The sequence below is a fragment of the Rattus rattus genome, chromosome 4 (assembly GCF_011064425.1).
Source record: "Rattus rattus isolate New Zealand chromosome 4, Rrattus_CSIRO_v1, whole genome shotgun sequence".
Taxonomy (NCBI): domain Eukaryota; kingdom Metazoa; phylum Chordata; class Mammalia; order Rodentia; family Muridae; genus Rattus; species Rattus rattus.
Genome location: NC_046157.1, coordinates 5,117,004 through 5,141,758, shown reverse-complemented (window position 1 = coordinate 5,141,758; position 24,755 = coordinate 5,117,004). Strand labels below are relative to the sequence as shown.

At 44.4% G+C, this 24,755-nt stretch overlaps 1 protein-coding gene across 1 annotated transcript; it reads left to right on the top strand.

Moving 5' to 3' along the window:
* Parl (presenilin associated rhomboid like) lies at positions 1–24,755 on the top strand. The gene is made up of 10 exons (XM_032899947.1): positions 1–171; positions 4,120–4,315; positions 4,707–4,847; positions 8,916–8,964; positions 14,168–14,263; positions 15,074–15,223; positions 16,114–16,184; positions 19,405–19,506; positions 19,610–19,707; positions 24,494–24,755. The coding sequence occupies exons 1-10, from the start codon at positions 53–55 to the stop codon at positions 24,603–24,605; spliced, it is 1,134 nt and encodes a 377-aa protein (XP_032755838.1). The 5' UTR covers positions 1–52; the 3' UTR covers positions 24,606–24,755.

Sequence of the window (24,755 nt, the reverse complement as noted above, 5' to 3'; positions counted from 1 at the left end):
TTATAGACCGGGGTTGGTGAGGTCGGGCCATGGTGGGGCAGAGGTTGTTAAGATGGCGTTGTATAGTTGGGTACAGCGAGGCTGGCGCTGCGGTCAGACGTGGGCGCCTCCCTTGGGTGGCGGCTACCGGGAGCTCTCTGCGACCCAGGCCCGGCAGCTGCTTGGACGCAGGTAATGGCTGCTGCTTCCGGCTTCCCTGTTTTTCCTTGAACTGGAGTCGCGCGCATCCTCCGGAGGAGGCAGCCGCCTTGGGCTCCCGCTCTCCATTGTTTACGAGGTCTTTCCTAAAGCTGCCTCATTCCCGCCGCGCTTTTCCTTAGTTCTTCGTTCCCCTTGGCTTCTGGAGGTGTCGCTCCTGCCCGAGCGGTGTCTGGCCGAGCCCTGCCCTGTTCTCCAAACCCGGGGTGTCTCTCCTAGTAATTGCGAGGGAGGTGATGGAAAGGAGAACTAACTTCTGGGCGTTAATTGCTTCCCAGGTTCCTGTTCTTGAAAGGTCTGACCCCGGCTTTTAGTGAAGCAGTTTGCAGAGCTGGTAGAGTATGGTTTCATTCTCTGTGGCTGGTCATTGTAAAGCCCTTATGCCACCACAGCGTTGCCTTCTTAGCTTTGGAAAGGATGTCATCGTTATACTGCCGTAGGAAGCACGTGGCCTTTCAGGTCGGCCGGGTTTTACATTTAGTGTAATAGAAGAGAAATTCCACAACAGTTGAGGAATTAATTCTGACTTTGAAACTTCATCTGAAGATGTCAACTTTGCAGTTTCTACCAAATTGATGGTGCGATACATCAAGGAGCCTGAGTCCTTATCAACGAGCAAGCTAGCCAGAGATAAATAATTAAGATTGAACATGGTGCAGGCACCCCTGATCCTAACATTCACCTGAGGTGGGCACAGGTGTGTAATCTCAACTCTCAGTAGTCTGAAGCAGGAGGATGGTGATTTGGAGGTAACGCGCGGAAGACCCTGAATTATAAATAAATAGCACCTGGACTGTTTGTAGAGTCATTTCCCAGGTTCCACCCCCAAGTCAGGATCTGGAAGACCGTAAAAGTGGAAGAACCTGCTCCCCGAGTGAAGCTTATTAGCATCGGTGAAAAAGTTGCATACTGTGTGGCTTACAGGGCACTGTGGTTCTTCTTAAAACAGCTTGGCTCGGTCAGACTTGTTTGTAAGCATGATTAGGAGTTCGAGGTCTGCCAGGGCAGCAGAAGACTGTTTGAAAAAAAAAAGAAAGAAAAAAGTCTTATTAAACAGGTAGAACTGAGGAGGTTACTTGGAGGTAACTAAAGATTTCAGTGAGCCTGTTGATTTGCTCTACTAGTTTTGGAAAAAGGCAGCAAAAGAACCGGACACTTCATTTACGAGGAGCTTCTAGTAAAAGCTGGGAACAGTCCATTGGTAGAGTGCTTGTCTCTCATACACAGTCTCTAGTAATGCCACACACACAGAACTTGTCAAAACAGTTTAGTCTATCGTCGTGGCTCAGGCCAGTAATCCCAGCCAACCCTTGGGAGGTGGAGTAGGAGCCAGACTGTAAGGCCATCATGGATAACTTGAGACCCTGTCTAACCGTCCCTCCCATATACATGTGGTACTAAAGATTTTTATGGAAACTTTGAAGCGGACATTCTTGTCTTGTGGTTATGGGCGAATGCATTAGGTGAGAATGTGGGTGAACTTGAAGTACTGGCTTTGCTCTTGTCTCCTCACGTATGAACTTAATAGGGAATGGAAGTTGCTTTCTTTGGGATCACTAGTTTTGAGTTGCTGTGGTTCTAAAATTAGCATGCAGAATGAGTCAGGCCATGTGGCTCTAGAGTGGGCCCAACATTTTGCATTTACTTTGCATAAACACTAGTGGTGATGCAAAGGCTTATAGAAACACACAGTCAAGGCACCTGCCAGCCAAAGCGTGTTTCTACTTTTATAGCAGTTATAAGATTTTATGCTACTGTGTGACAGAGGACTGGTTAGGTTAGGCTGCTGTACTCATAGCCTTCATGATTCTTGTTCTAGTAAGAGAAGTCAGTAGTACTGAGTTACAGACTTAATTCTTATAATGAATGTGTTCTGATAATGATCCTGTCTGTGGTTTGGTTCCAGCTGGCATTACTTGTTTTGATTGTTTATCCCTTTATTAGTACTTTTGCTACCTTAAACTCTTCCTGGGCTTCATGAGCTCTTAGCTTAGCACTCAGAGCAGTCACTGACTGCCCTTACAGAGGACCTGGGTTTGATGCCCAGTTCCCACATGGTTGCTTACAACTGTCTGGAATTCCAGTTCCAGGGGATAAAACATTTTTCAGGCCTCTGCTGGCACCAGGTACACATGTAGTACACAAACATACTTATAGGCAAAGCATCCATAAACAAAAAATGAAAAGCTTTGGGGCTGGAGAGATGGCTCAGTGGTTAAGAGCACTCTGCTCTTCTAGAGGACCGGGGTTCAATACACAGCACGCACGTGATGGTTCACAATTGCTTGTAATTCCAGTTCTAGAAATCTGTTACCCTCTTTGGGCCTCCAAGACATCAGGCACATGAGTTGCACAGACATGCATGCAGACAAAACATCCATACACATAAGTAATTGAATTTAATTTAATTTAAACAATAAAACTTTAAAAAAGAAAATTGCTTAGGAATGCATTTGACTAATAAAACTCATGATTGTTCAGATAAATGGGAGTTATTTTTCTAAGATATTTTGAGGGAAGGAAGTGACTGCTATCTTTGTTCTGCAGTCCCAAAATGTTACGGTTTAAGTATAAATTCCTTGACCTTTCTCTTGGCTTTAAAGATAACTGTTTTAGCTTTAGATATTACATCCTATTCAAGCCAACCAGGTAGGTAAGTGTGTGTCTGTCTGAGTGAGATGGGGTGTGGTAGAGAGGCAGGCCAGTGAAATGAGACATCACCGTACAGAAATCTAGAAAACAAGGGTATTTCCTAGTCACTAGGAAAAAGGCAAGGGGAAAAGATTAATAGCATTTGTGATTGGCTGTTCAGTGGTGTTTGCATATCAGACTGATGTCATTGAAGGGAGTTCAGTGCTATTTACGGCAGCCCTTGCATTGATTGAATAAGTGATGATCTTCTGAAACCAGGCTCTTAACTGTAATGCAGTTATGAAGGGAGGGACTGGACTAGAAAGGAGGCATGTTTTGAGAGGGGCTTACCAAGGTCAGTCTAACTTCAAACCTGACAGTGTCCTGCCCCCTCCTCTTGAGTGCTGGGATTACAGCTGTGTGCTACTGTACCTGGTTTGCACTGAGCCGGGATTGAGCACAGGGCTGCTTGCATTTAGTCCAGTGTTCCATTGACTTAAATCTCAGTTCTCTCACCTTACTTTTTCTTTTTATTTCTTTTTTAAAGAGGACCTTCCTGTGTAGTCCAGGCTCACTATTTTGGGCTCCTATTTAGGGTATAATGAGAATATCACAAAGGGAAAGTGTACTTCAAGAATTTGCATGGATTGAGGTTAGGAGATAAAGGAATGAAAGCCTTTGAGTGAGTTTCTACTACTAAGGAGTTCAGGAACAGAGCATCAGAATGAAAGGTCAGATTGAAGAGCGTACTCATAGAGCTGGGACGGGGGCTGGGATGCCAAGGAGGAGGCCATCACTTAATAACAGTACTTATCAAAGGAAACAGGGTTGCAAGGACAACACATTTAAATATTTCTTTTGGAAAGTGGCCAAAATTTAGAGAAAACAAGGTTATTTTATTACGGAAGCTGATAGTGCAGGGATCCATTAGGTAGGAGGGACTGCCACAGTCTGGAGTGTTAGTTTGAATCACACACAATAAATAAATTGAAACAAAAAGAAATAGTTTACTATTTATGTAGCTTTTTTTTCTGAGAGCAGAACTCCTGTGGAGGATGGAGGAATTCTTTTACTGATTGATACAAAGTAAAAGCCCAGTGTTACACTCTCTGGACTACATAGTTTGTGCCTTGTTTTTCCCGGGAGGGTTAGGGATGCCTACTTGAGATTAGAAGTCGTGACTTTTGTTGGATTGTTAGGAAATCAAGTGACATGACGACTCTGGCCAAGTGCTGGGCTTCTGTGTATAGGATGTACTGTTTCTAACCAGATGCTACTCACCCTTCACAGGTTTAACCTACTTCTTCAGCAAAAATGTGGATTTAGAAAAGCACCGAGGAAGGTGGAGCCTCGAAGGTCAGACACAGGGTCAAGTGGAGAAGCGTACAAGAGAAGTGCCTTGATCCCACCCCTGGAGGAAACCGTCTTTTACCCTTCCCCCTACCCTATAAGAACACTCCTGAAGCCCTTCTTCTTCACCGTTGGGGTAAGAGCTCAGGCTGTTTCCCAGCTTTCTGCTAGCACTGCCGTCAAGTAGTGCCCTGGGCAGGTTCTGGTTGTGGAAGAACAAGGTGGGGTTCAGTGGGACCTGGGGAGCTGGCTGCATGAGTTCAGATTAAAGAGTAAATTGGACAATTGCTTTCTGAATTTGGCCCCATTGCTTAAGTCCTGAGGATGGCATTTATGGGCTTCCTTTTTCATAGAGCATTTCAAGTGGTACGAAATTGATATTTTCGTTTTCTCTCGAGATTTGTTGCCGGAAATAGGCCTCTGAATATTTAACAGTAATAAAGCAACACAGTAGGTTTTACTGTGCTAGGTGAAATATTACCTGGGAAACGTATTTCCCTTTCACATCATTTAAATGTCTTCTCCAGTTCACAGGCTGTGCATTTGGTTCAGCTGCTATTTGGCAGTATGAATCACTCAAGTCCAGGGTTCAGAGTTATTTTGATGGCATAAAAGCTGATTGGTTGGATAGCATACGGCCACAAAAGGAAGGAAACCTCAGAAAGGAGGTAAGAGTGAACACTGTTTCCTGTGTCCCAGCTAACCACAGTTTCTGTTTGATTAATTAGAAAGTATTCTTTTTATTTGTTTTAAAACTTTTATTATTATGTATGTTAGAGAAGTGGGGGTGGGTTGAATACCATCACATTCAAGTGCAGCTCAGAGGACTTTTTTCTTTTAAATACAGGGCCTCATTCTGAAGTCCTGACTGGCTTGGAACTCAGAGATCCAAGTGCTGTGAATAAAGGCATGTGCCACCATGCCCAGCTGAAGAACAGATTTTATAGTGGGTTTTGTGGGTCGACTGGCATACACAGCAAATGTCTTGCTGAGGTCTGGCCTTAGAAAGTGTCCTTACTTAATGGCAGCATCCCATCCATAGATGTGAAGTTGACGGCATTCTCATTTGTGTCCTGTAAGCACAATGGGTATTTGGCAGTGCTGAACCGAGTCAATGAGAATTATGTCCTTCTACTCAAAAGTGCCAGAGCTACCATAGAGAGTTGTTAAAAAAGGTTTGGGGGCCCTTTATAGTCAGTCCTACTATAGGAGTCAGCGTTCACTTTCTTTACCTTACTGAGTTAGTTTAGAACAGGATCACAGAGATTAAAAGATCTCTCTCTCTGCCCCCCCCCGTGTGTGTGTGTGTGTGTGTGTGTGTGTGTGTGTGTGTGTGTGTGTGTGTGTGAGTGAGTGTGTGAGTGTGTGTGCGTGTGAGTGTATGTGTGTGCATGTGTGTGTGTGTGTGTGTGTGTGTGACTGCGACTGCCCAGTGGCACAGGTTTTGGTTTCGGACTGGTAAAGCCCCATTGCAGTCTGCTCTAACTGTTCAGGAATAGGATTCAAAGAGAAAGAGACCATCAGAGCTCATACAGTTACACTTACTTTGTATACAAACTGAATACTTTCTTTTCTCTGGAGTTCCTAGACTCACAATGTTTTTACCTATCAATACATACTGAGTACTGAGGCCACGGGTTAGCATACTCAGTTCCACATCCATTTGTTTTAACAGGCCCCTCCCTGGTGCTAGGGCTTGAACTCAGGGCTCTGTACAGGTTCAGCAGAGCTTCTGTTTTTTGTTTCTTAAGCTCTTAAATTTTTCTTTTTTTAATGTGGTTGTTTTGCCTGCATGTGTATCTGTGCACCATGTATATGTGGTGCCTCAGAGGTCAGAAAAGTATTGGATTTCCCTGGAACTGGGGTTGCAGATGGTTCTGACCCACCACGTAGATGCTGGGACTTGAGACCTGGCCGTCTGGAAGAGCAGTGCTTCTAAACGCTGAGCCATCTGTCCAGCTCTCAAGACTTATTTTTATTTCTCTGTGTGTGACACATGTGCAGGTGCCCGAGGAGTCTTCGGAGGGCACTGCCCTCTCTGGGGCTGGAGTTACAGGGGATTGTGAGCCACCCTTGACATGAGTGCTGGGAATCCAGCAAGATACTTAACCGCTGAGCCACACGTCAGACTTTAAAATGCTGAACGTGTTGTAATATTTATATAAAACCTTAATCCAAAAGCAGATTTCTTTTAAGTAATAGTTAAGAAAGTGGTAGGTTATGGTATTTAAAGTCCGCGTCCATTAAAGAAAATTGAAGCAATCATGAGTACAGTGTGGAAGATGGTGTCCTAGCCTGGCTTGGGGGCATGGGCCTTTGTCTCTACTACCTGGAGATTTCTGAGTGCAGGAATTCTAGGAAAGCCTCAGCAGCAGTCTCGTAGTTAATGTGAGTTAGAAAGCAGGTTCTTAGAAACCAGCTCATACCACTGTACGTGCAGTGCAGAGAACTCACAGGGACAGGTGCATCTCATACTAAGGTGGCCTTGCTTGTTAGTCTTGAATGCCTTTCCATATGAAGGCCATGTTCAAGTTCATAACTGGAATTGTTTTTGATACTTTGTAGTATAGACAAGGGTAACCTTTAACTTCTAATCCTTCTGTCTCTACTTCCCAAGAGCTGGGCTTACAGCACACTGGTTTCCTTCTGTCGGGTGGAACTCTGGATTCTGTGTGTCAGGAGCCCTAGATTAGTTTTACCTAAACATCTTAAATGTGGAGAGCTGGGGAATGAGCAGTAGAGAGGGCAGTGTAGTGAAGCCTGCTGTCGTGCACACTGAGCAGTTCCCAGCACATGGCCAATTTTATTTTTTGTATCCCTTACTATATTTTTGCAAAGTAAGCCACAGACATGTCTGATCCCTAAATATTTCAAAGTGCATTCTGAAGATGAAAGATATTCTGGACTGAGTACTATTACTGCATTGAAAACATGGCTCCAGGCACAGTGGCAGAGGCAGGCGACCTGTGCGTTTCAGGGCTTTATATGATACTCCTCCCATCCCACACCCCACTCCACTCCTCTAAAAAGAAAGAAAGAAGAAAAAGGAAAAGGTGCAGGTTTAGTGAAAGAATAATTAGAATTTCACTTTTCAAGATTGATGTGTATGTGTCATATGCATGTGTATGTGTCATACGCATGCCTGACACCCACAGAAGTCAGGTCACTGGAGCCTCTTGAACCTGAGTTACAGATGCTTGTGAGCCACCATGTGATTGCTGGGAATTGAACCCAGGTCCTCTGAAGAGCAGCCAGTGCTGCTCACCAACAAGCAGTGTTTAGCCCCTTCTTTGTTCTGAGATGGGCTTTGACATGTTGCTCAGTTCTATGACCAACTCTCGGGCCCAAGCCTGTCTTGCCGTGGCCTCTTGAATAACTGGGACCTCAGCCTGCCACCACGCCTAGCACTCCAGTTGTAAATTTTCCTGTTCTTTATCCTATCTTAAAATAAAGATACCTATCTTGTTGGGTGTGCGCATGAGCACACATGAAGAGACTGTGAGTGTATGTTCACGTGTATGTGTGACAGGCCAAAAGTAGGTGTTGGATCGCTGAATCTTCCTGTGAAGATACTGGGATCAGAGCTCCAGTCTTCATAACTGGGAAGCAACTGCTCTTAGCCCTCAGAGCTGTGTCTCCAGCTTCCTTGTCAGAGTTCTTTATTTTTTAAATTAAGTTTTGTTTTGTTTTAGATAGGGTGTCTCTGTGTAGTTCAGGTTGTCCTGCAATGTGCTATATAAACCACACTGATCTGAACTCTTGGAGACCCACTTGTGTCTGCTTCTCCAGTGCTGGGATTAAAGCCCGTGCCACCACACCCTGTCCTTAGAATTTTAAACTCAGTGTGACTGCCCCTTGGTACCTGCTCCATGTAGCATGACAGCTTTGCTTCACTGTTGGTCGGTCTCATGACAGTACTGCTAGCTATCCTTTAGTATCTCGTTCTAGCAGAACCTGGAGTTTAGAAATAAATGTCTGAGCAGTGGTTCTGTGGAGAGCGTCTGAGTATAAAGCATGCTTTGTAGAAATAGAGACAGCAATGCTGACCTAAACATTTCCACATGAACACAGCACAGAAGCCCCAGCTGTTAGAAGACAGCAGGCAGCAGGCAGTAAACTCTTGATTCCATTCATTAAGGTTTTGTAGTTTTATGCCTTTTAGCACATTCTGTCATTCAATTCTCAGTTTTATGTGTTGACAGGCTGTTCTCTCTGCTATGTATGTTGTTTGGGCCTTTTTCAGTATTTAGCTCCTTTTCCCTGAGTTACTCATTTATATGCACACTTAGAACTAGGGAATTGTCCCAAGCCTTTTTCAGTAGAAGTAATGTTAAACTGAAAATTACGTGTGAACAAAAAGGGAGATGACAATTGGATGCGGTTGTTACTGATCAAGGACAGTAAACTTTTTCTCAAAATCATAAAGGATCATGGTGCTCAGGGAACATGAAATTAACATTGTTAAAGAAGTTCCCAGTCCCTCAGATTAAAACTGAGAAATGCTGTGACAAAAGTCATGATAGTGGTTGTTAAATTTGGGTTGATAGGTTTTTTGTTCACAGTCACAATTACTTTAAAGAATTATGAAGATTATGTAATACAAGAAAAATATTTTGTTTGATAGATAATTCTTTTTATTAAATAGTTTCAGTCCTTAAAAAAAAAATAAAGGACAAGCTTCCCCCCGAGTCTGAACTATTGCCGTAGAGTCATATGCAATTTTCCTTCTGTTGTAGATTAACAAGTGGTGGAATAGCCTAAGTGATGGCCAGCGGACTGTGACAGGTTTGTGTTAGCTTACACGTTTTAGCCATTCAAGGGAAGAGAAATCAAACCAAAAGGTACAGTATGTCACAGGCAATGGCTTTCATACCGTGCTTACTGGTGGCTTAGAAGACAGGGAGTCTTTGTACCTACATGCCTCCATGATAGTATAGTATATAGTGTGGAGATGCCTCCATGATAGTATAGTATATAGTGTGCAGATGGGCAAGACGGCCCACTCTGTGATGGGAACATGAAGGATTTAAGGCCAGTCGGTGTTACAGCAAGGCCAAGCAGAGGTCTCGCCAAGACCAACACAAAAGGAGTGTGGTATAAATGGTTTCACAACGTCCTGGATCAGATTTCTAGTTTGCATAGAACACATTATTGCCAAATAAATAGTTGATGGGTCATTGATATTTATCCCATTTAAGAAGATGAAGGAATGCTGGGTACAGTTTAGTTTGATAGAGTACTGCCTCAGAATGCCCTGGGTTCAACTGCAGCACGCACAAACCCAGCAAAGTGCATATACCTGTAATCCTAGCACAGGGGTAGAGGCAGCTGAATCCGGAGTTGGTGTGTGACAGCCTGGAATACAGAAACTAAACAAGCCAAAGGAGACATTGCTCTAGGAAGTGCTTTCTATGCACTAGGGAGTGCTTTCTGTGCACTAGGAAGTGCTTTCTGTGCACTAGGGCCTCTATACTTCCAGGCTGGGTGCAGGGAATTTGCCCCTATTTTGTAGATGGCTTCCAGAGAAAGAACTTTTTTTTTTCCTTTTCTTGTTTGAGAATTGTGTTCACGTATATAATGGGTGAAAAGGAACCGTCTGAAGTCAGACGCTGGTAGACTGGAGGGAGTTTTAACCCAAGTCCACAGTCCTGCCTGCTAGACCATGTTCAGGAGGTTCCCGTGAATGTGAGTCACATAATCCACGCCACCATGGTGATTTTACTTCTTTTTTCTCCCCCAATTTGAGGGGAAAAGAGACAGACTCTGTAGCCCAGGCTGGCCTGGAGTGGAGATCTGCTTCCCCTGCCTCCTGAGGTCTGGGCTAAAGGTGTGCACCACATGCTTGCCTCTTGTTAATAAGAGTTCTCAAAGTAATAGTGTCATAGTATTTGGTAGACTTAAAAACTCAAGGGAATGGATTCGTAGGTTCTGTACGGTTACATAAATAGTAAACACGATTCCTAGAGAGTAGCCAGATGCTCTCAAACAGGGCAGAATTATTGGTGCAGTTTCCTTAGACGTCCTTGGTAGATAACGGGTGTTTATGTTTTTTTTTTTTTTTTTAATTTGGATCGTTTATTCTTTATGAAGGCTTGAGTCTTCCTCACTTATTGGAACCAGACGCTGCCTTCAAGCTTGTGGTTAACCTTGTTCTTTATAGAAAGTGCTTTTGTTCTTCTGAATTCATTGCCAATTCCTCATAACACCTAGTGCCTTGAGGACAAATGCACACACTAATTAACTAACAGGAGTCTACACTAAGGGCCCTTGTACTTTTTTATGTGTTTTATTTCATCCTTACACCTCTCTCAGCATGAGGATTACAGTGTGTACTGTCACATCTGTTTTCTTACGGGTGTTGATCTGAACTCAGTTCTCTGATGCACAGACAGTTTACTAGTTAAGTGGTCCCCTCTGCCCCTCAATGGGTGATTTGTCATGAAGAATATAGCAGTAGAGAAGTGGTTATGACATACTCAGCACAGCTTAAACATAAAGCACTTTGAATAACATAAAGGGGATGGTCATCAGATCACTGGGTTAGCTACAAGATTTTGGAAGAACGGAGGAAACGGTCTTTGAGCTGTTTGATATCACCCGATACTTACTTAATAGTGTTTCTAGCTTTACACTATCTGGACTGTTAATCAGTTAACTTTGTACCCAGAATTAAAAAATACATACTTATGTGTATCTTGAGTGTATGTGTGAGCACCATGTATGTGCACGAGCTCTTAAATGTCAGCCAGGAGAGGGCAGTTGCAGCAGTTATGAGCCGCCATGTAAGTGCCAGGAGCCAAGCCCAGAGCTTGTAGATTTACTTTCCTTCCTGGGATTATTAATGTTCTGATGAATATATGTGTGATATTTATTTTCATTTTTGTGTTCTTAAAGAACTTGACAAATTCTGACCTAGAGATTTTTAAGCTGCCTGAGACCTTTGGTTTGTGTTATTCACACGTACGGAGCACAAGCCTACAAGCAGCTACGCTAAAGGTTTCTGACTGAACGCAAGCTCTTCAGCCGGCAGGACTGCAGATAAAGCAAGTCTGCAGCGGAGTGTTTGCAAGTGTTTGCCTTCTGAATTCAGTGAAGTTTATGTGTTTCTTTAGCTCTAGGTGTAGATAGGAGCAGATGGTGAAGAACCTGCCCTGTGTCCCCTCTGTAAAGGTAGAAAGAGAGTCTGCTGGGGAAGGACAAGTTCCTTGTAGCTGATGTTCCATTTGCGTTCCCACGTGGCTGTTCTGTCTCAGGCTGTTCTTGAAAAGTCACTTTTTAAGGTTAGGGTAGAGAAAGAAAACTCCTTTTGCATTTTTCTTTGTTTGTTTTGGAACTTGTTGTTGTTGTCAATGTTATTATTTTAAATATGGTCTTATGGTACAGTACAGGCTGGCCTTGAACTTGCAGCTATTGTCTTGCCTCTGACTCCCAAGAGCTGGGATTATGTGTGTGAAATACCATACCTGGCTTCAGAAGTTTTCTTGTTTTTACTCAGAAATATCTCCCTAAACTTCAAGTTGCTTAGGGAGAAAAGATGTGTGTACTTGTGTGCATACACACACACACACACACACACACACACACGTATATGTATACATACACATATACACATTATATGTATGTATATACACACAAATACATATATACATATATACAAATACATACACACATATATGTATATGCACACATATATGTATGTATACACACACACACGCGCGACAGAGGTTGACATCGAGCCTCTTGCTCAGCTGTTCTTCACCTCACCTGAAGGCAGGTTCTCTCACTGGAGCTCACTGTCCTGGCTTCTGTCTCTGTCTATCCACGTGGGATCATAGGTGGGCACCACTGCTTTCTTGTGCTGTTTTCTTTTAAACAGTGCTAAGGCTTTGACTCAGGTTCTCGTGCTTGTACTTTACTGACTGAGCTGTTTCTGAGCCAGGCAAAAGGGTGTTCATTGTGTACTCTTCTGTTGTTCTTCATTAGACTTGACCCTGCTGCTGTTTCATATTGGCTACTTTCTCATTCTGCTCGGACTTTTCAGCCTGTGTTGGGGGAGGGACCCCAAATTAGCGCCACGTAGACTATTTCTCCTGTTCTTTGGCTTTCCAGGAGCCTGATAGGCTTTTCCGGGTGGAGGCTGAGTGTGGAGTATCACTCATGGGCTTCCGGTTTGGCCCCGCACAGGTGGTGCTGCTGTTAGGGAGAGTACGGAACCTCCAAGGAGGAGCCCTGCTAGAGGAAGTTGTCACTTGGGCTGGGCTTTGCCTCCCTACTGTGGGTTTGTTCCCTTGTGTTTTTCTATTTTCTCATCTTAATTTAACACTTTTTCTTCATCTCCATTGTGGGGTGGAAGATGGATTTCTCTGGGTTTCCTCTTGAGTCCCCTATCACTTAGCCACTATGTGACTTCAGCAGGTGACTCCTAAACCTGCCTTCTTGCCAAACCTGAGTTCAGTTCTTTGGCCGCTGTAGACGTTCGTGTTTGCCACTAACCGGATTGCTGTATGGAGTTCGTTGACAGCGCCTTCAGACAGAGAAGATGGACTGGGTAGATAAGGCCACCCCCAAAATGGGGTCTGTGCTTAGCTGTTGAAGTAGGACCGTAGTCTTAAGGAAAGGAAAAAAGCAAGATGTCTGAATCAATTTATGCCTTTTTAAAAAAAGATTTATTTATCTATTTCACGTTGCTAACTGTAGCTGTCCTCAGAGACACCAGAAGAAAGCATCAGACCCTGTTAGATGGCCACCATGTGGGTGCTGGGAATTGACTCAGCCAGTGCTCGCAACCACTGAGCCATCGCTCCAGCCCCAACTTATGCCTTTTTTGTTTTGTTTTTCAAGACCAGGGTTCTCTTTGTAGACCAGTCTGGCCTGGAACTCAAGAGATCCACCTGTCTCTGCCTTACAAGGTTTAGTCTGTGTATCTTTAGTTCACCATTTAAAAGTATAAATTTTAGTGGTTTTTACTATACATAAAAGGTTGGATACATAAAAGATCAGGTTGGATATAGTGGCCCTGTCCCCCAAAAGTTTATGTGCCTAGAACACACAACCCAACAGCAATAGCAAGGAAGGCAAGAATGACTCAAAGTTGTGTATGTGGCACTGTCTTAGGGTTTTACTGCTGTGAACAGACACCGTGACCAAGGCAGCTCTCATAAAGGACAATGTTTAATTTGCACTGGCTTACAGTTTCAGAGGTTCGGTCCATTATCATTAAGGTGAGAGAATGGCAGCATCCAGGCAGGCCTGGTGCAGGAGGAGCTGAGAGTTCCATGTCTTCATCTGAAGGCTGCTAGCAGAAGACTGGCTTCCAGGCAGCTAGGATGAGGGTTTTAAAGCCCACACCTACAGTGACACACCTACTCCAACAAGGCCACACTTTTTTAAAATTTATCATTGTATTAATTTACATTTCAAATGATATCCCCATTCCTGGTTACCCCTCCACCAAACCCTCCACCCCATGCTCCCTTCTCTCCCTCCCTTTTGCCTCTGTGAGGGTGATCCTCTACTCATTCACCCACTCCTACCTCACCCCTCTAGCATCTCCCTAGGCTGGGGCATCAAACCTCCCTCCCCTCCCATTGATGTCAGATAAGGCCGTCCTCTGCTACAGATGTATCTAGAGTCCTGCCTCCCTCCACGTGTACTCTTTAGTTGGTGGTTTAGTCCCTGGGAGCTCTGGGTGAAGACCACACTTTCTAATAGTGCCACTCCGTTTGCCGAGCATATACAAACCGTCACAGGCACTATAAATAACCTTTAAAAAGAGAGCGAGCTCTTTTACAGTATTTGCAACTGTCCACAGATCCTCCGACTTCCTGCCAGGGGGCAGTTTTAACACTCAGAGCTGCTAGCATTTGCCTTTGTCAGCCTCCTATCCCTTACAGATAGGTAGTGCATTCATGTAACTGTGGCAGGGGAAGGTCAAGTAGACTTGACTTTCTTGGCTCTTATTTTAGTGCCCTTCAATTCTGTTTTGTAGGTATCATAGCTGCGAATGCCCTCGTATTCTGCTTATGGAGAGTGCCGTCCCTGCATCGAACCATGATCAGATACTTTACATCCAACCCAGCATCAAGTAAGTCTGAGTTATGTGAACTTATTTTGATATACAGATAATGTGAAAAATAAGCTTTCCATTAGTTAAAATGCTACAAAAGTAAGTTGTTGGTCAGTAATTATGAACAGAGTACAGAGGTGAAGCCTACAAGTCAAGATCCTTGTCTCTCCTCTGTTGCTAGCCCCAGATGCATGAAAGGTACTTTGCACATAGTATTATTCTTTTTTAATAAATTAAGATCTGGGCAGGGCGTGGTGGTGTAACCTTTAATCTCAGTACTTGGGAAACAGTGGGAGGCCAGCCTGGTCTACGTTAGGGGTAGGGTTAGGGCATTCCAGGACAGATGGCTCAGCAATTAAGATTATTGGCAGCTTTTCGGAAGGACCCAGGTTTATTCCCAGCAGCACATGGTGGCTGATAACTGCCTCTAATCTCAGTTCCAACATATCCGTTGTCCTCTTTGACCTCCTTGGGTACCAGGCAAACTCAGACATACAAGCAGGCAAGCAAAGCACCCATTAGATTAAAACAAAATATTTTTAGTTAAAATCTATAATCATTGCAAACCTATTCGTTGAGGAGAGTATTACATGTAATTTTGTGTCCGTAGTTGAATAATTGGCTGCTTACTAAGTAGAAACATTTGTTAAGGTAGTTTTTATCCTTAACAAAGTTGAGTGTGCTCCGCTAAGCCATGTTATTTAAGCTTTAACCAACGGTTTTTGATTCTTAATGTTCCATTTAATAACAATACTCAGACAAGTTTAAATGCCAATCGAGTGGAGTGGCCATGAGTTGCGTGTTTACCAGTGTTTTCTTCTCTCGCAGAGGTTCTTTGTTCCCCAATGCTGCTTTCCACGTTCAGTCATTTCTCCTTATTCCACATGGCAGCTAACATGTATGTTTTGTGGAGCTTCTCAACTAGCATCGTGAACATTCTGGGTCAGGAGCAGTTTGTGGCCGTGTACCTGTCTGCAGGTAATAGCTTTACCTGGGAAATGGAGGCAGTGTAAGGCTCGCTTCTCTGAGAAGGGACAGAGGATGGATCATACTCAGGAATAGAGTACTGCTTAAACCACATTAGTCTCACTGGACCTTGGCGTTAGTTGGTATAAACCTGATATAAACCATCCTACAGAGTGATGGCTTCCAGCCTCCCAGCTGGCCTAGCCATCTGGCTCATTTCCTCAGTGTGTTCAGTTGATAGAATGCTCTAGAGTAGCTGTTAGAGTGAGTGCTAAGGCTAATTCACATTGGGCTGAAGACACAGCTGAATGGTGTGAAGGCCTTACCTATCATGCACAAGATTTTGGGGTGGATCACTAGCACCAAAAGATTAGTTCTGATGACAGATGAAAGCCAAAGGACCTAATAGACCTCTGATGTTGTGATTAGGAGAATGATAACTGAAGGTAAAGTGAATACCCGGTGTCACTCAGTAATGCGGGTGGGGTCTTGGAGAGGGCATGCCATCCAGGACATTGCCCTGTAAACTAGCTGAAGGGCTAATAGGGTTTGGTTCATGCTGGGTTCATGCTGGTGCCCTTAGATTGATCCCAGTAAAATCTTACACTATTGCTGAGCATAGCCTTTAAGCTGAATGAACACTCAGGAGGCTGAGGCAGGAGGTTAGCAAACTTGAGGCCAGCCTGAGGTATAAAGTAAGACCCTATCTAAAAAAGAGAAGCAAACCAGCTACTGTTAAGCTCTGTGGAGTGGAGAGTGAAATACAGAAACTCAGGCTGGGGTATAGCACAGTGGAAGAGGGCTTGCCTGGTGTGCTTGGAGTCCTGGGCTCAGTCCCTAGTTCATGTGAAGGAAAAACAACCTTCTATACTTAAATTATTGAAATGTGGCTTATTTCATAGGTGTTATTTCCAATTTTGTCAGTTATGTGTGTAAAGTTGCCACAGGAAGATACGGACCTTCACTTGGTGCGGTAAGTATCTCTAATGAAATTATTTTCTGATTTAATTTTAAATTTCATTGTAATTGATTATGCTTATAAGACAGTTTCAAATGAATACAGATCGCATAATACTCTCACCCTGTTGTTACCTTTTGTCTTACAAGGTCAGTGCAACAATAAACTTATACATTTATGACACTGAAAATTTTAGACGTTAGCGGTTTATTTTATGTTTGTTGGTGTGCGTGCATGTGTAGGTGCACCATTTTGTGTGTGTGTGTGTGTGTGTGTGTGTGTGTGTGTGTGTGTGTGTGTGTAGAACGGCGTCTAACCTGCTGGAACCAGGTCTTTCCTTTTTTTTTATTTTTTCTTATTTTTTACTTTGTTTTGTTGTTTGTCCTTTTGAAATAGGGTCTGACTGTATATTCCTGGCAGGCTGGGAACTCACAGAGAACCTCCTGCCTCTGCCTCCCAACTGCTGGGATTAAAGGTCTGTGTCACCACCACCTGACAAGATGCATGCCTTGAAATCTTGAGATTTGTCTGTTGCTGTGTGTACCAATCATTTATCCCAATATGGGTGTTGTGGATCCTATAATCCTAACACTCAGAGAATAAAGTGAGAAGACTGAATTTGAGGCCAGGCTGAGCTACTTAGTGAGACGTCATCCCAAAGTAACTTTCTCCTGTGGGTGTTAAGTCCGTTCTGTGGGTGGTGATCCACTCAGTAAATGATGGACACTTGGGTTGGCCATTATTTAAAAAAGGCAACATGAATTGTGCTAGACATGGTGGCACCTGCTGTTAACACCAGTCCTGGGAGGCAGAAGAAGTAGATCTCTGTGGACTCTAGGCCAGCCTGGTCTACATAGTGAGTTCCAGGTCAGTGAGGGCCACATCTGCTCAGTGAGACTCTGTCTCAACCGACCAAAGCAGCCAACAAATGCTGTGGACATTTCGTGTACAGACCCTCGTATGGACATATACTTTGGTTTCTCAGAGTTGAATGGCCAGACCATGTGGTGCCTGTGTCAGTGTTTAAGAACCTACAGACTGGTAGGTAGCATGCGATAGTAGTGTTCTGTACTTTCTGCCAGCAGAGTTCGAGAGCCCCAGTCTCCGTGTCTTCACCCATTCACAGTTCTGCAGTGGTTGGCATTTTTGTCTTTTCAATAGCTGATGTTGATGATTTTGTGCTGGTTCCTCATGCATCTTTGGAATATATTGTGCTCATTACATTTTTACTTGACTTTGCTGATGTATTTTGATACATTCTGGGTCCAAGTGCTTTGTCAGGGTGTTGATTGAGAGATGTGTACCTACCTTGAACTCCTCATCCCATTCCCTCCCCCTCCCCAGTGCTAGATTGCAGGCATGTGCTACCTTGCCTGGCTTTTATCTAGATTCTGACCTGCAAAATATGTGTGTGTGTACTTGGGCACCCTTGAGAATACCTTTCTTTCCATTGTGTTGTTTCTAAATACTTCGATATATTTCTTTGTAGAAACACAAATATCTTCACATATCCCATAGCATCATTCAGCTTAGTTTATAATCTTTATTTCAATTATGGAAGTTGTCTGGTATGTTTCCCTTGAGCTCAAGTATTACATTTAATTGTTCAGTTTTCCTTGGCTTTTAAAAACTGCCACATTCCCATAGGTCATCTTTGTTTTTCATGCCACCAGTGGTTTTTGAACAAAACAGGAAAGCTACTATGGGTTTATTTTTTTCCTCAAGATTCAGTCAGTTTGTCTGTCTTGAGTGGAAGTGTTAGATGGTGTTCTTAATGCTAGGATGGGTACATGGTGTCTGTTCTTTTTTGTGGTGAAATGTCTCAACTCTTGTCCGACTTTTATACTATGTTTTTCTATTAGAATATAATATGTGAGAAGATTTTTTTAGATTGTGAAAATACCATGTTCCTTAACCTCCCTCGGCCATGCGCTCTTGATTATTCTAGCTTGTTGGTTTGTACTGTGATGCTGGTGGCAGGGTAATGTAGACCATAGCCTGTATCTTCAGTAACTTATCACAGATTAGCACTGGCCAGTGTTGGCTCTAGACCACAAGTGGATTTCTACCATGCTGTCTTTGTTTTGTGCTGAGACATTACCCTGCAGGCTCTTCCACGATCGCCATCTTTCCTGACCTGATACTTGAGATGAGTGGCAGGAAAACACTTTGCAGAGTGTCCCTTGTACTCTATTCCTTCAGTAGACAGCTTTGTCTCTGCTGTGACCGTCCTTAGAAAACCTCAGTGCAGGTGCCTGTGTGCTGTTCTCACCCTGCTCTCTGCACTGTGCTGCACTCCCTGTCGTCCTCTGCCAGCTGTGCTGCTCACCACAGCCCTGGTTCTGCAGTGCTCTCCAGGCTGCTCTTCTGCCTCCTGTTCTCCTCGGCTGGAGTCTGACCTGAGCTCACTGCAACCGGTGGCCCCGACCGACCCTGGGTTTTCTTGTGCTTTCTTGACACACAGCATTTCTGCTTCTGATCTGAGAATTGCTTAGATTCTTTCCTGCCTTGCTCCAAGAAGTTGGGAACTGTTTCTGCACCCCTAGTATATAATACCATGCCTGCTATGTTAGAATTCAAATATTTCGATGAATGTGTATCATTAGAGTTAATGTCAAATAGGACTCAATATGGTTTGAGTTTTCGATATATTTTCATTATTCAGATGAATTAGAAATGTGATTAGCATTGAGAGGTTTGTTAAATTGGTGTATTCCAGAAAAAATTATCTCATAGCTATTATAAATTTAAATAGGAAGAAAAACTGCTCATAGTTTATTGCTACTGGTTAGGGAGCTGCTAGAGACAATGCTTATTTGTTTGTTTTTCTCTCTTTTTTTTTTTACTATTATCATTTTTATTTTATGTGCATTGCTGTTTTGCCTGCTTGTGTATGTGTGTGAAGGTGTCAGATTTCCTGGAACTGGAGTTTCAGACACCCAAAGTTGCCATGTGGGTGCTGGGAATGGCCCTGGGTCCCTCTGTAAGAGCAGCCAGTGTTTATCATGTTTAAGTGTTCGTGTGCTCATTGTGATGTAGCAAGAGCACAGTCTGTTTCCAGGGAGTATTTGCAGCATTGTGCGACACCTGGGTCCCCTTCCCGGATACTGTGTATATTCTCACTGGAAAGTTTTAAGATTGGTGCTCCCCTCCAGATGTGGAGTGCATCAGCGTGCTTGGAGCCTAGGCAGCCCTTGGTCACCTGCTGTCCTTATTCCTGTTTATTCCCCTGCAGTCAGGCGCAATCATGACTGTGCTTGCAGCCGTCTGTACCAAGATCCCGGAGGGGAGGCTCGCCATCATCTTCCTCCCTGTTTTCACCTTCACTGCAGGCAATGTGAGTACCTGGCTAAGTTCACACAGTGACTGAAATATTGCCCTTAAATTGGACGTAGAGGATTGAAGTCGTACCATTTCTCTTTTCCCTTCCTGGCTTCTAGGCCTTAAAAGCCATCATTGCCATGGATACAGCTGGGATGATCCTGGGATGGAAGTTTTTTGATCATGCAGCACATCTTGGGGGAGCCCTCTTTGGAATGTAAGTGTGAGTGTGATCAAAAGCCAAGCGTTTGCCCTCGCTCCCGCCCGCTGCTCCCAGCTGACTGCTGTTGTACTGAGCTGGTGCAGCCATCCCTGGACTGTGGGAGAACACAGTAGGCCTGGGTAGAGACTGGTGTAGGCCCATGTTCCAGACCCATGCTTACTGGGTATCTATTGCCTGCAAGTACCAGGATAGGTACCTTAGGTACTTGTGTTTGGTGATGGAAACTGAGTCTTGGGAATGACTGAAGACTCTGATGAAGTAGAACAGAAATTTAAATACAAACCCACAGCCCTTTGTGCAGCACACTAGGGGCACCCGTGTGCTTCAGGAAACGAAATTTAAACAATAGAAAGTCGCTCTGCGGGAGGCAGTGCCGCCCTGGTATGTCGGCCTTCGTACTGGGTGGGGGCTCTCCACAGACACCTCTGGCCTGGCCAGGTGTGAGCGTTCAGGCTAAGGGGAGAGAACTCAGGGAGGGAGGGGATCTCCTCAGCCTCCACTGCTGCCGCTTCAGCTGCTCCAGGACCTCTCTGGGCTGAGCCAGCGAGGACTGACTAGCCAGTGAGGGATGCAGGGGAGCTCTGGTGGCCATTTTGGGACAGCAGATCTCTTCCCCAAGCAGCAGTGTTACAGCTCTTACGACAGAAGCGCTCGGACGATGGGGTAGTTCTCACACACCTTCAGTCCTTCTGGATAGGGTTCTTAACTACAGTTGCTGGGTGGGTCAGGGTCTGACAGCAGGTACTTCCTATTGGCTTGGCCGAGAGCTTGGGAGGACCTTATTTACATGTGGGAGGGATTGGTCCTTCTACGTGACTGTTGGCCACGGGGAGTTGTGGGAGGTCTGTAGCTATGTGAGAGGGGCCTGGCCTCCTGGGAATTTAGGGAAAAGCCTACCATCCCTTAGGGTCACTGGGGTTTTGACCTTATCTTAACCAGGAACCAGGATACCTTTCACAGCCCTCCGCCCCACATAGGTGGAGCCGACCTAGTGCTGCCGTGTTTATACTCCCATGAGTAAAGACTAGCATGTGGTGCTCTAGCTCTAGTTACACAGCACGTTATAAGCAGTCTGAGACACTACGACCTAGAAAAGCAGTTGTGCTTTGTGAATTCTAAATTTATCTGTACTCATTGTGTATTTTCATAGCCTCTTTTCTGTGATAAGATTTTATTATTCTAAACATCGCCTGTTTTAATTCTGACAAAAATGGGATCAAAACACTGAAAAGCGGAGTAATTCTTTTTCTTTGCTGTTCTAATTTCAACACTTTTCCATGTGCTGGATCTCAGTCATGTCCAGGACTTATCTTTCTTGGGCTGCCGAGAGGGCTCAGTGCGTAAGGAGCTTGCTGCTAAGCCTAGTAGCCAATGGTGGAGGTTGAGTCCTGGGTCCTATAGATTGTCATCTGACCACCACACATGCACACCTCTCACGCATTCCCCCACACTCGTGTACACCCTCACACTGTACTGTGGAATACAGTAGAGCTATTGAACTCTGCTGTGTGGGGTGCTAATTCTGCTGGTTCTCATAGACCTCTATGAGCAAGGGCTAATTTAACTTTTTTTTTTTGGAGCTGGGGACCGAACCCAGGGCCTTGCACTTGCTAGGCAAGCGCTCTACCACTGAGCTAAATCCCCAACCCCTAATTTAACTTCTTAAACTGTCTGAGATACTCTGTTCTACAGATAAGGAATGTGCATAAACAATGGATAGTTTGGAGTGGGTGTGGTATTGCACATGTTAAATCTCAGGAGGCAGAGGCAGGTGGATCTCTGGGAGTTTGAGGCCAGCTAGGGCTATAGAGAGAAACTCTGTTTCAACCCCCATTCCTTCCCCACCAAAGAAGAGAGAGAGGGGAGGGAGGGAGAGAGGGAGGGAGGAGTGGGTTTGTCGAAGGGCACGCACTGCACAGCACTGGTTACGCTGTGGTAGAGGAAAGAGCACCTTAAATGCTAGTGTAGCTCAGTGGCAATGCTCAGCCTAGCACATGGGGGCCTGGATTCAGTCCTTGAAGCAAAGCAGTGCCTTCCTCACTTGGGCTTAGCCATATCAGCAGTGCATCCGTATTTGTGAGTGTCACACTGAATGCTGGGTTCCACTTCAAGTTAGAAGGCGCAGATTTGTAAAGCTCTCCATTCATGGAGAGTTCTTGACAAGTGATACGTTTTATTTGAATATTGGGGGCCAAAGAATTGCATTACTTGCTCATTAATTGGTGTCTTTTGTTTGTTTTTAAGATTAGGTCTTTTTTTAGGTTTATGTATTTGTTTTATGTGAGTACACTGTCGCTGTCTTCAGACACACCAGAAGAGGGCATTAGATCATATAATAGATGGTTGTGAGCCACCATGTGGTGGCTGGGAATTGAACTCAGGTCCTCTGGAAGAGCAGTCAGTGCTCTTAACCACTGAGCCATCTCTGCAGCCCCAAGATTAGGTCTTTCTATGTAGCTCCTTCCTGACCTCTTATTCAGTATTCGGCCCAGGCTGTCCTTTTACTTATGGCCATTCTCATGCCTCAGCTTCCCGAGTGTTAGGATTATAGAGGTGCATCATTGTGTCCAGCCTTCATGAGCAGAGTTTATCTGTATTCAGGCATTAGAATTCTGGTATAAGTCCAACCCTTTAAAAATGCACATTTGTATATTTTTGTAGTGTTAAAGCATTATATTGCTCTTTTGGTACCAATGTAAGATACTGTACTTTTCTAGGTATATTTGTTTTTATGATTATTACTCTTTTACCTTCATGTGTGTCTGTGTACCACATTTATTACCGGTGCCCACAGAGGCCACAGGAGGGCAGCAGATCCCCTGGAACTGGAGTTTCATATTGTTGTGGGCTGCCACATTGCTAAGAATGGAGCCCTGGGGTCCTTAAAGAGCACCAAGTGTGCTTAGTCTCTGAGCCACCTCCAGCCTCTTGAATTTTTCATACCTTTTGTTTGTTTGTTTGTTTTTGAGACAGTTCACTCTGTGACCCTGGCTGGCCTGGATCTCAATATGTAGATATCAAGCTGGCCTCAAACTCACACTCACCTGCTCCTGCCCTGCTTTACGCCTCTGTTGGGAGTTAAATCATGGTCGTCATACCTACACTATTAATATTAAAATTAGGTGCTGGGAAAAGACGAGGTCAATCAGGCCTGGTATGTACTTCTGGGAACGTGAAGGCTGTTTGGGGAAATGAGTATACAAATCAAGGTTTCAAGAGTAGGTGCTTTCCTAGGCTACCATTCTCCATCAGCCGTAGACCTCCAGGAGCCAGTGCTCTTTCCCTGGAAGAGCTGGAGAGGCCCTAAGTTAACTGCACAGCCTTGCTGTGGTGGTGAAGTCTACGCTTCCAGTCGGCAGGGCAGTGCCACTCAACACCGGGGCTGCTCCTGCACGCTGCTTTGTGTGCCGCAGTTAAGTACGGGGATCTCAAGTTTGGGTTCCAGTCTTGATTTGGTGATTCCTAATGAAAGGTCTGAGCAAATGTATGTGTTAAACTTCTCACCCTCACTGCCCATTCAGTGCCTGTAGGCAGGTGGACATGGCAGGAAGTATATACCAGTGCAGTCCTTGTTAGCAAGTTCCACACCCGTCTCTTCAGACCTTGGCTGACTATTAGCATGTTGAGCAAATTATGTGCTTCATACTTGTTTTTCTCAAATCAGGTAGATGTGGTTTTGTTTTTGTTTTTGTTTTTCTTTTTCAAAGGATTTTTTTTCCTCCATCTTTATTAAATTGGGTATTTGTTATTTACATTTAAATTGTTGTTCCCTTTCCCGATTTCCGGGCCAACATCCCCCCTAACCCCTACCCCTCCCCTTCTATTAATGGGTGTTCCCTTCCCCATCCTCCCCCCATTACCACCCTCCCCCAACAATCCTGTTCACTGGGGGTTCAGTCTTGGCAGGACCAAGGGCTTCCCCTTCCACTGGTGCCCTTACTAGGATATTCATTGCTACCTATGAGGTTGGAGCCCAGGGTCAGTCCATGTATAGTCTTTGGGTAGTGGCTTAGTCCCTTTGCTCCTAGCTCTTTGGAGGCAGAACTGTCCTGAGTGTCCAGCATACTTGGGCTACACTGTGAGAACTTGTCTCACAAATAAACAAGTAAACAAGGCAAGGTGATGATTAACTTGCAGTGAATGAAAATCTTACAGTGTAGGGTTGCTGGCGTGGGTCTTTGGGTAAAGGCATTTTCCACAAAGTCTCACAAACTTAGTTCCATTCCTGGAACCTACTTGATGTCCTCAGACCTCGACATACTGTGCCTCCTCTCCAAGACACAAATAAAATGTAAAGAAAAATGTTTAAGTAACTCTGTAAAGTTGCCATGTAGTTCCAAATGCCCACTTGGGATCCACTTGCTTTTATCCTTCATATATCACAAATACCAAAGCTTCATATCAAATTTCCTGTTTTATTTAGTTGCATGGAGTGACTGTGGCATTTTATTTGAAGTGTCAGCTTGGTACTGGAGAGATGACTCAGCAGTTAAGAGCACTGGCAGCTCTTCCAGGACCCAAGTTTCCAGCCAGCACCAGCAGAGCAGCTCACAACTGTCTCTAACGCCAGTCCCTGGGGATCCAATGCCCTCTTTGCATCCCACTGTCACTGCACACACAGGACATACAGACATTCATAAAGGCAAGACACCCATTCACTTAAAGCAAACATTCTTCTTAATGAAAGCAGCCGAAGGGTCAGCTTGGTACTCTAATGGTATGAGGTTTGCATGAGTGAGCTCTCACTGTTTGAAGATTGAACATATCTGTCTTTCTCCAGATGGTATATCACGTATGGACATGAACTCATTTGGAAGAACAGGGAGCCTCTAGTGAAAATCTGGCACGAAATAAGGACTAATGGCCCCAAGAAAGGAGGTGGCTCTAAGTGAAGCAAAGCTGGCCTGTCTGGTGGTGCATCTGATCCTTGTTGCTCGGAAGTCTCAGCATTGGTCGCCCCGGTGATTTAAATGTCCTCAGTAGTCTCCTTCAAAAATTATGGCAGAGTTGTGAAATAAATGTTTATATCTCTAGTTTGTAAA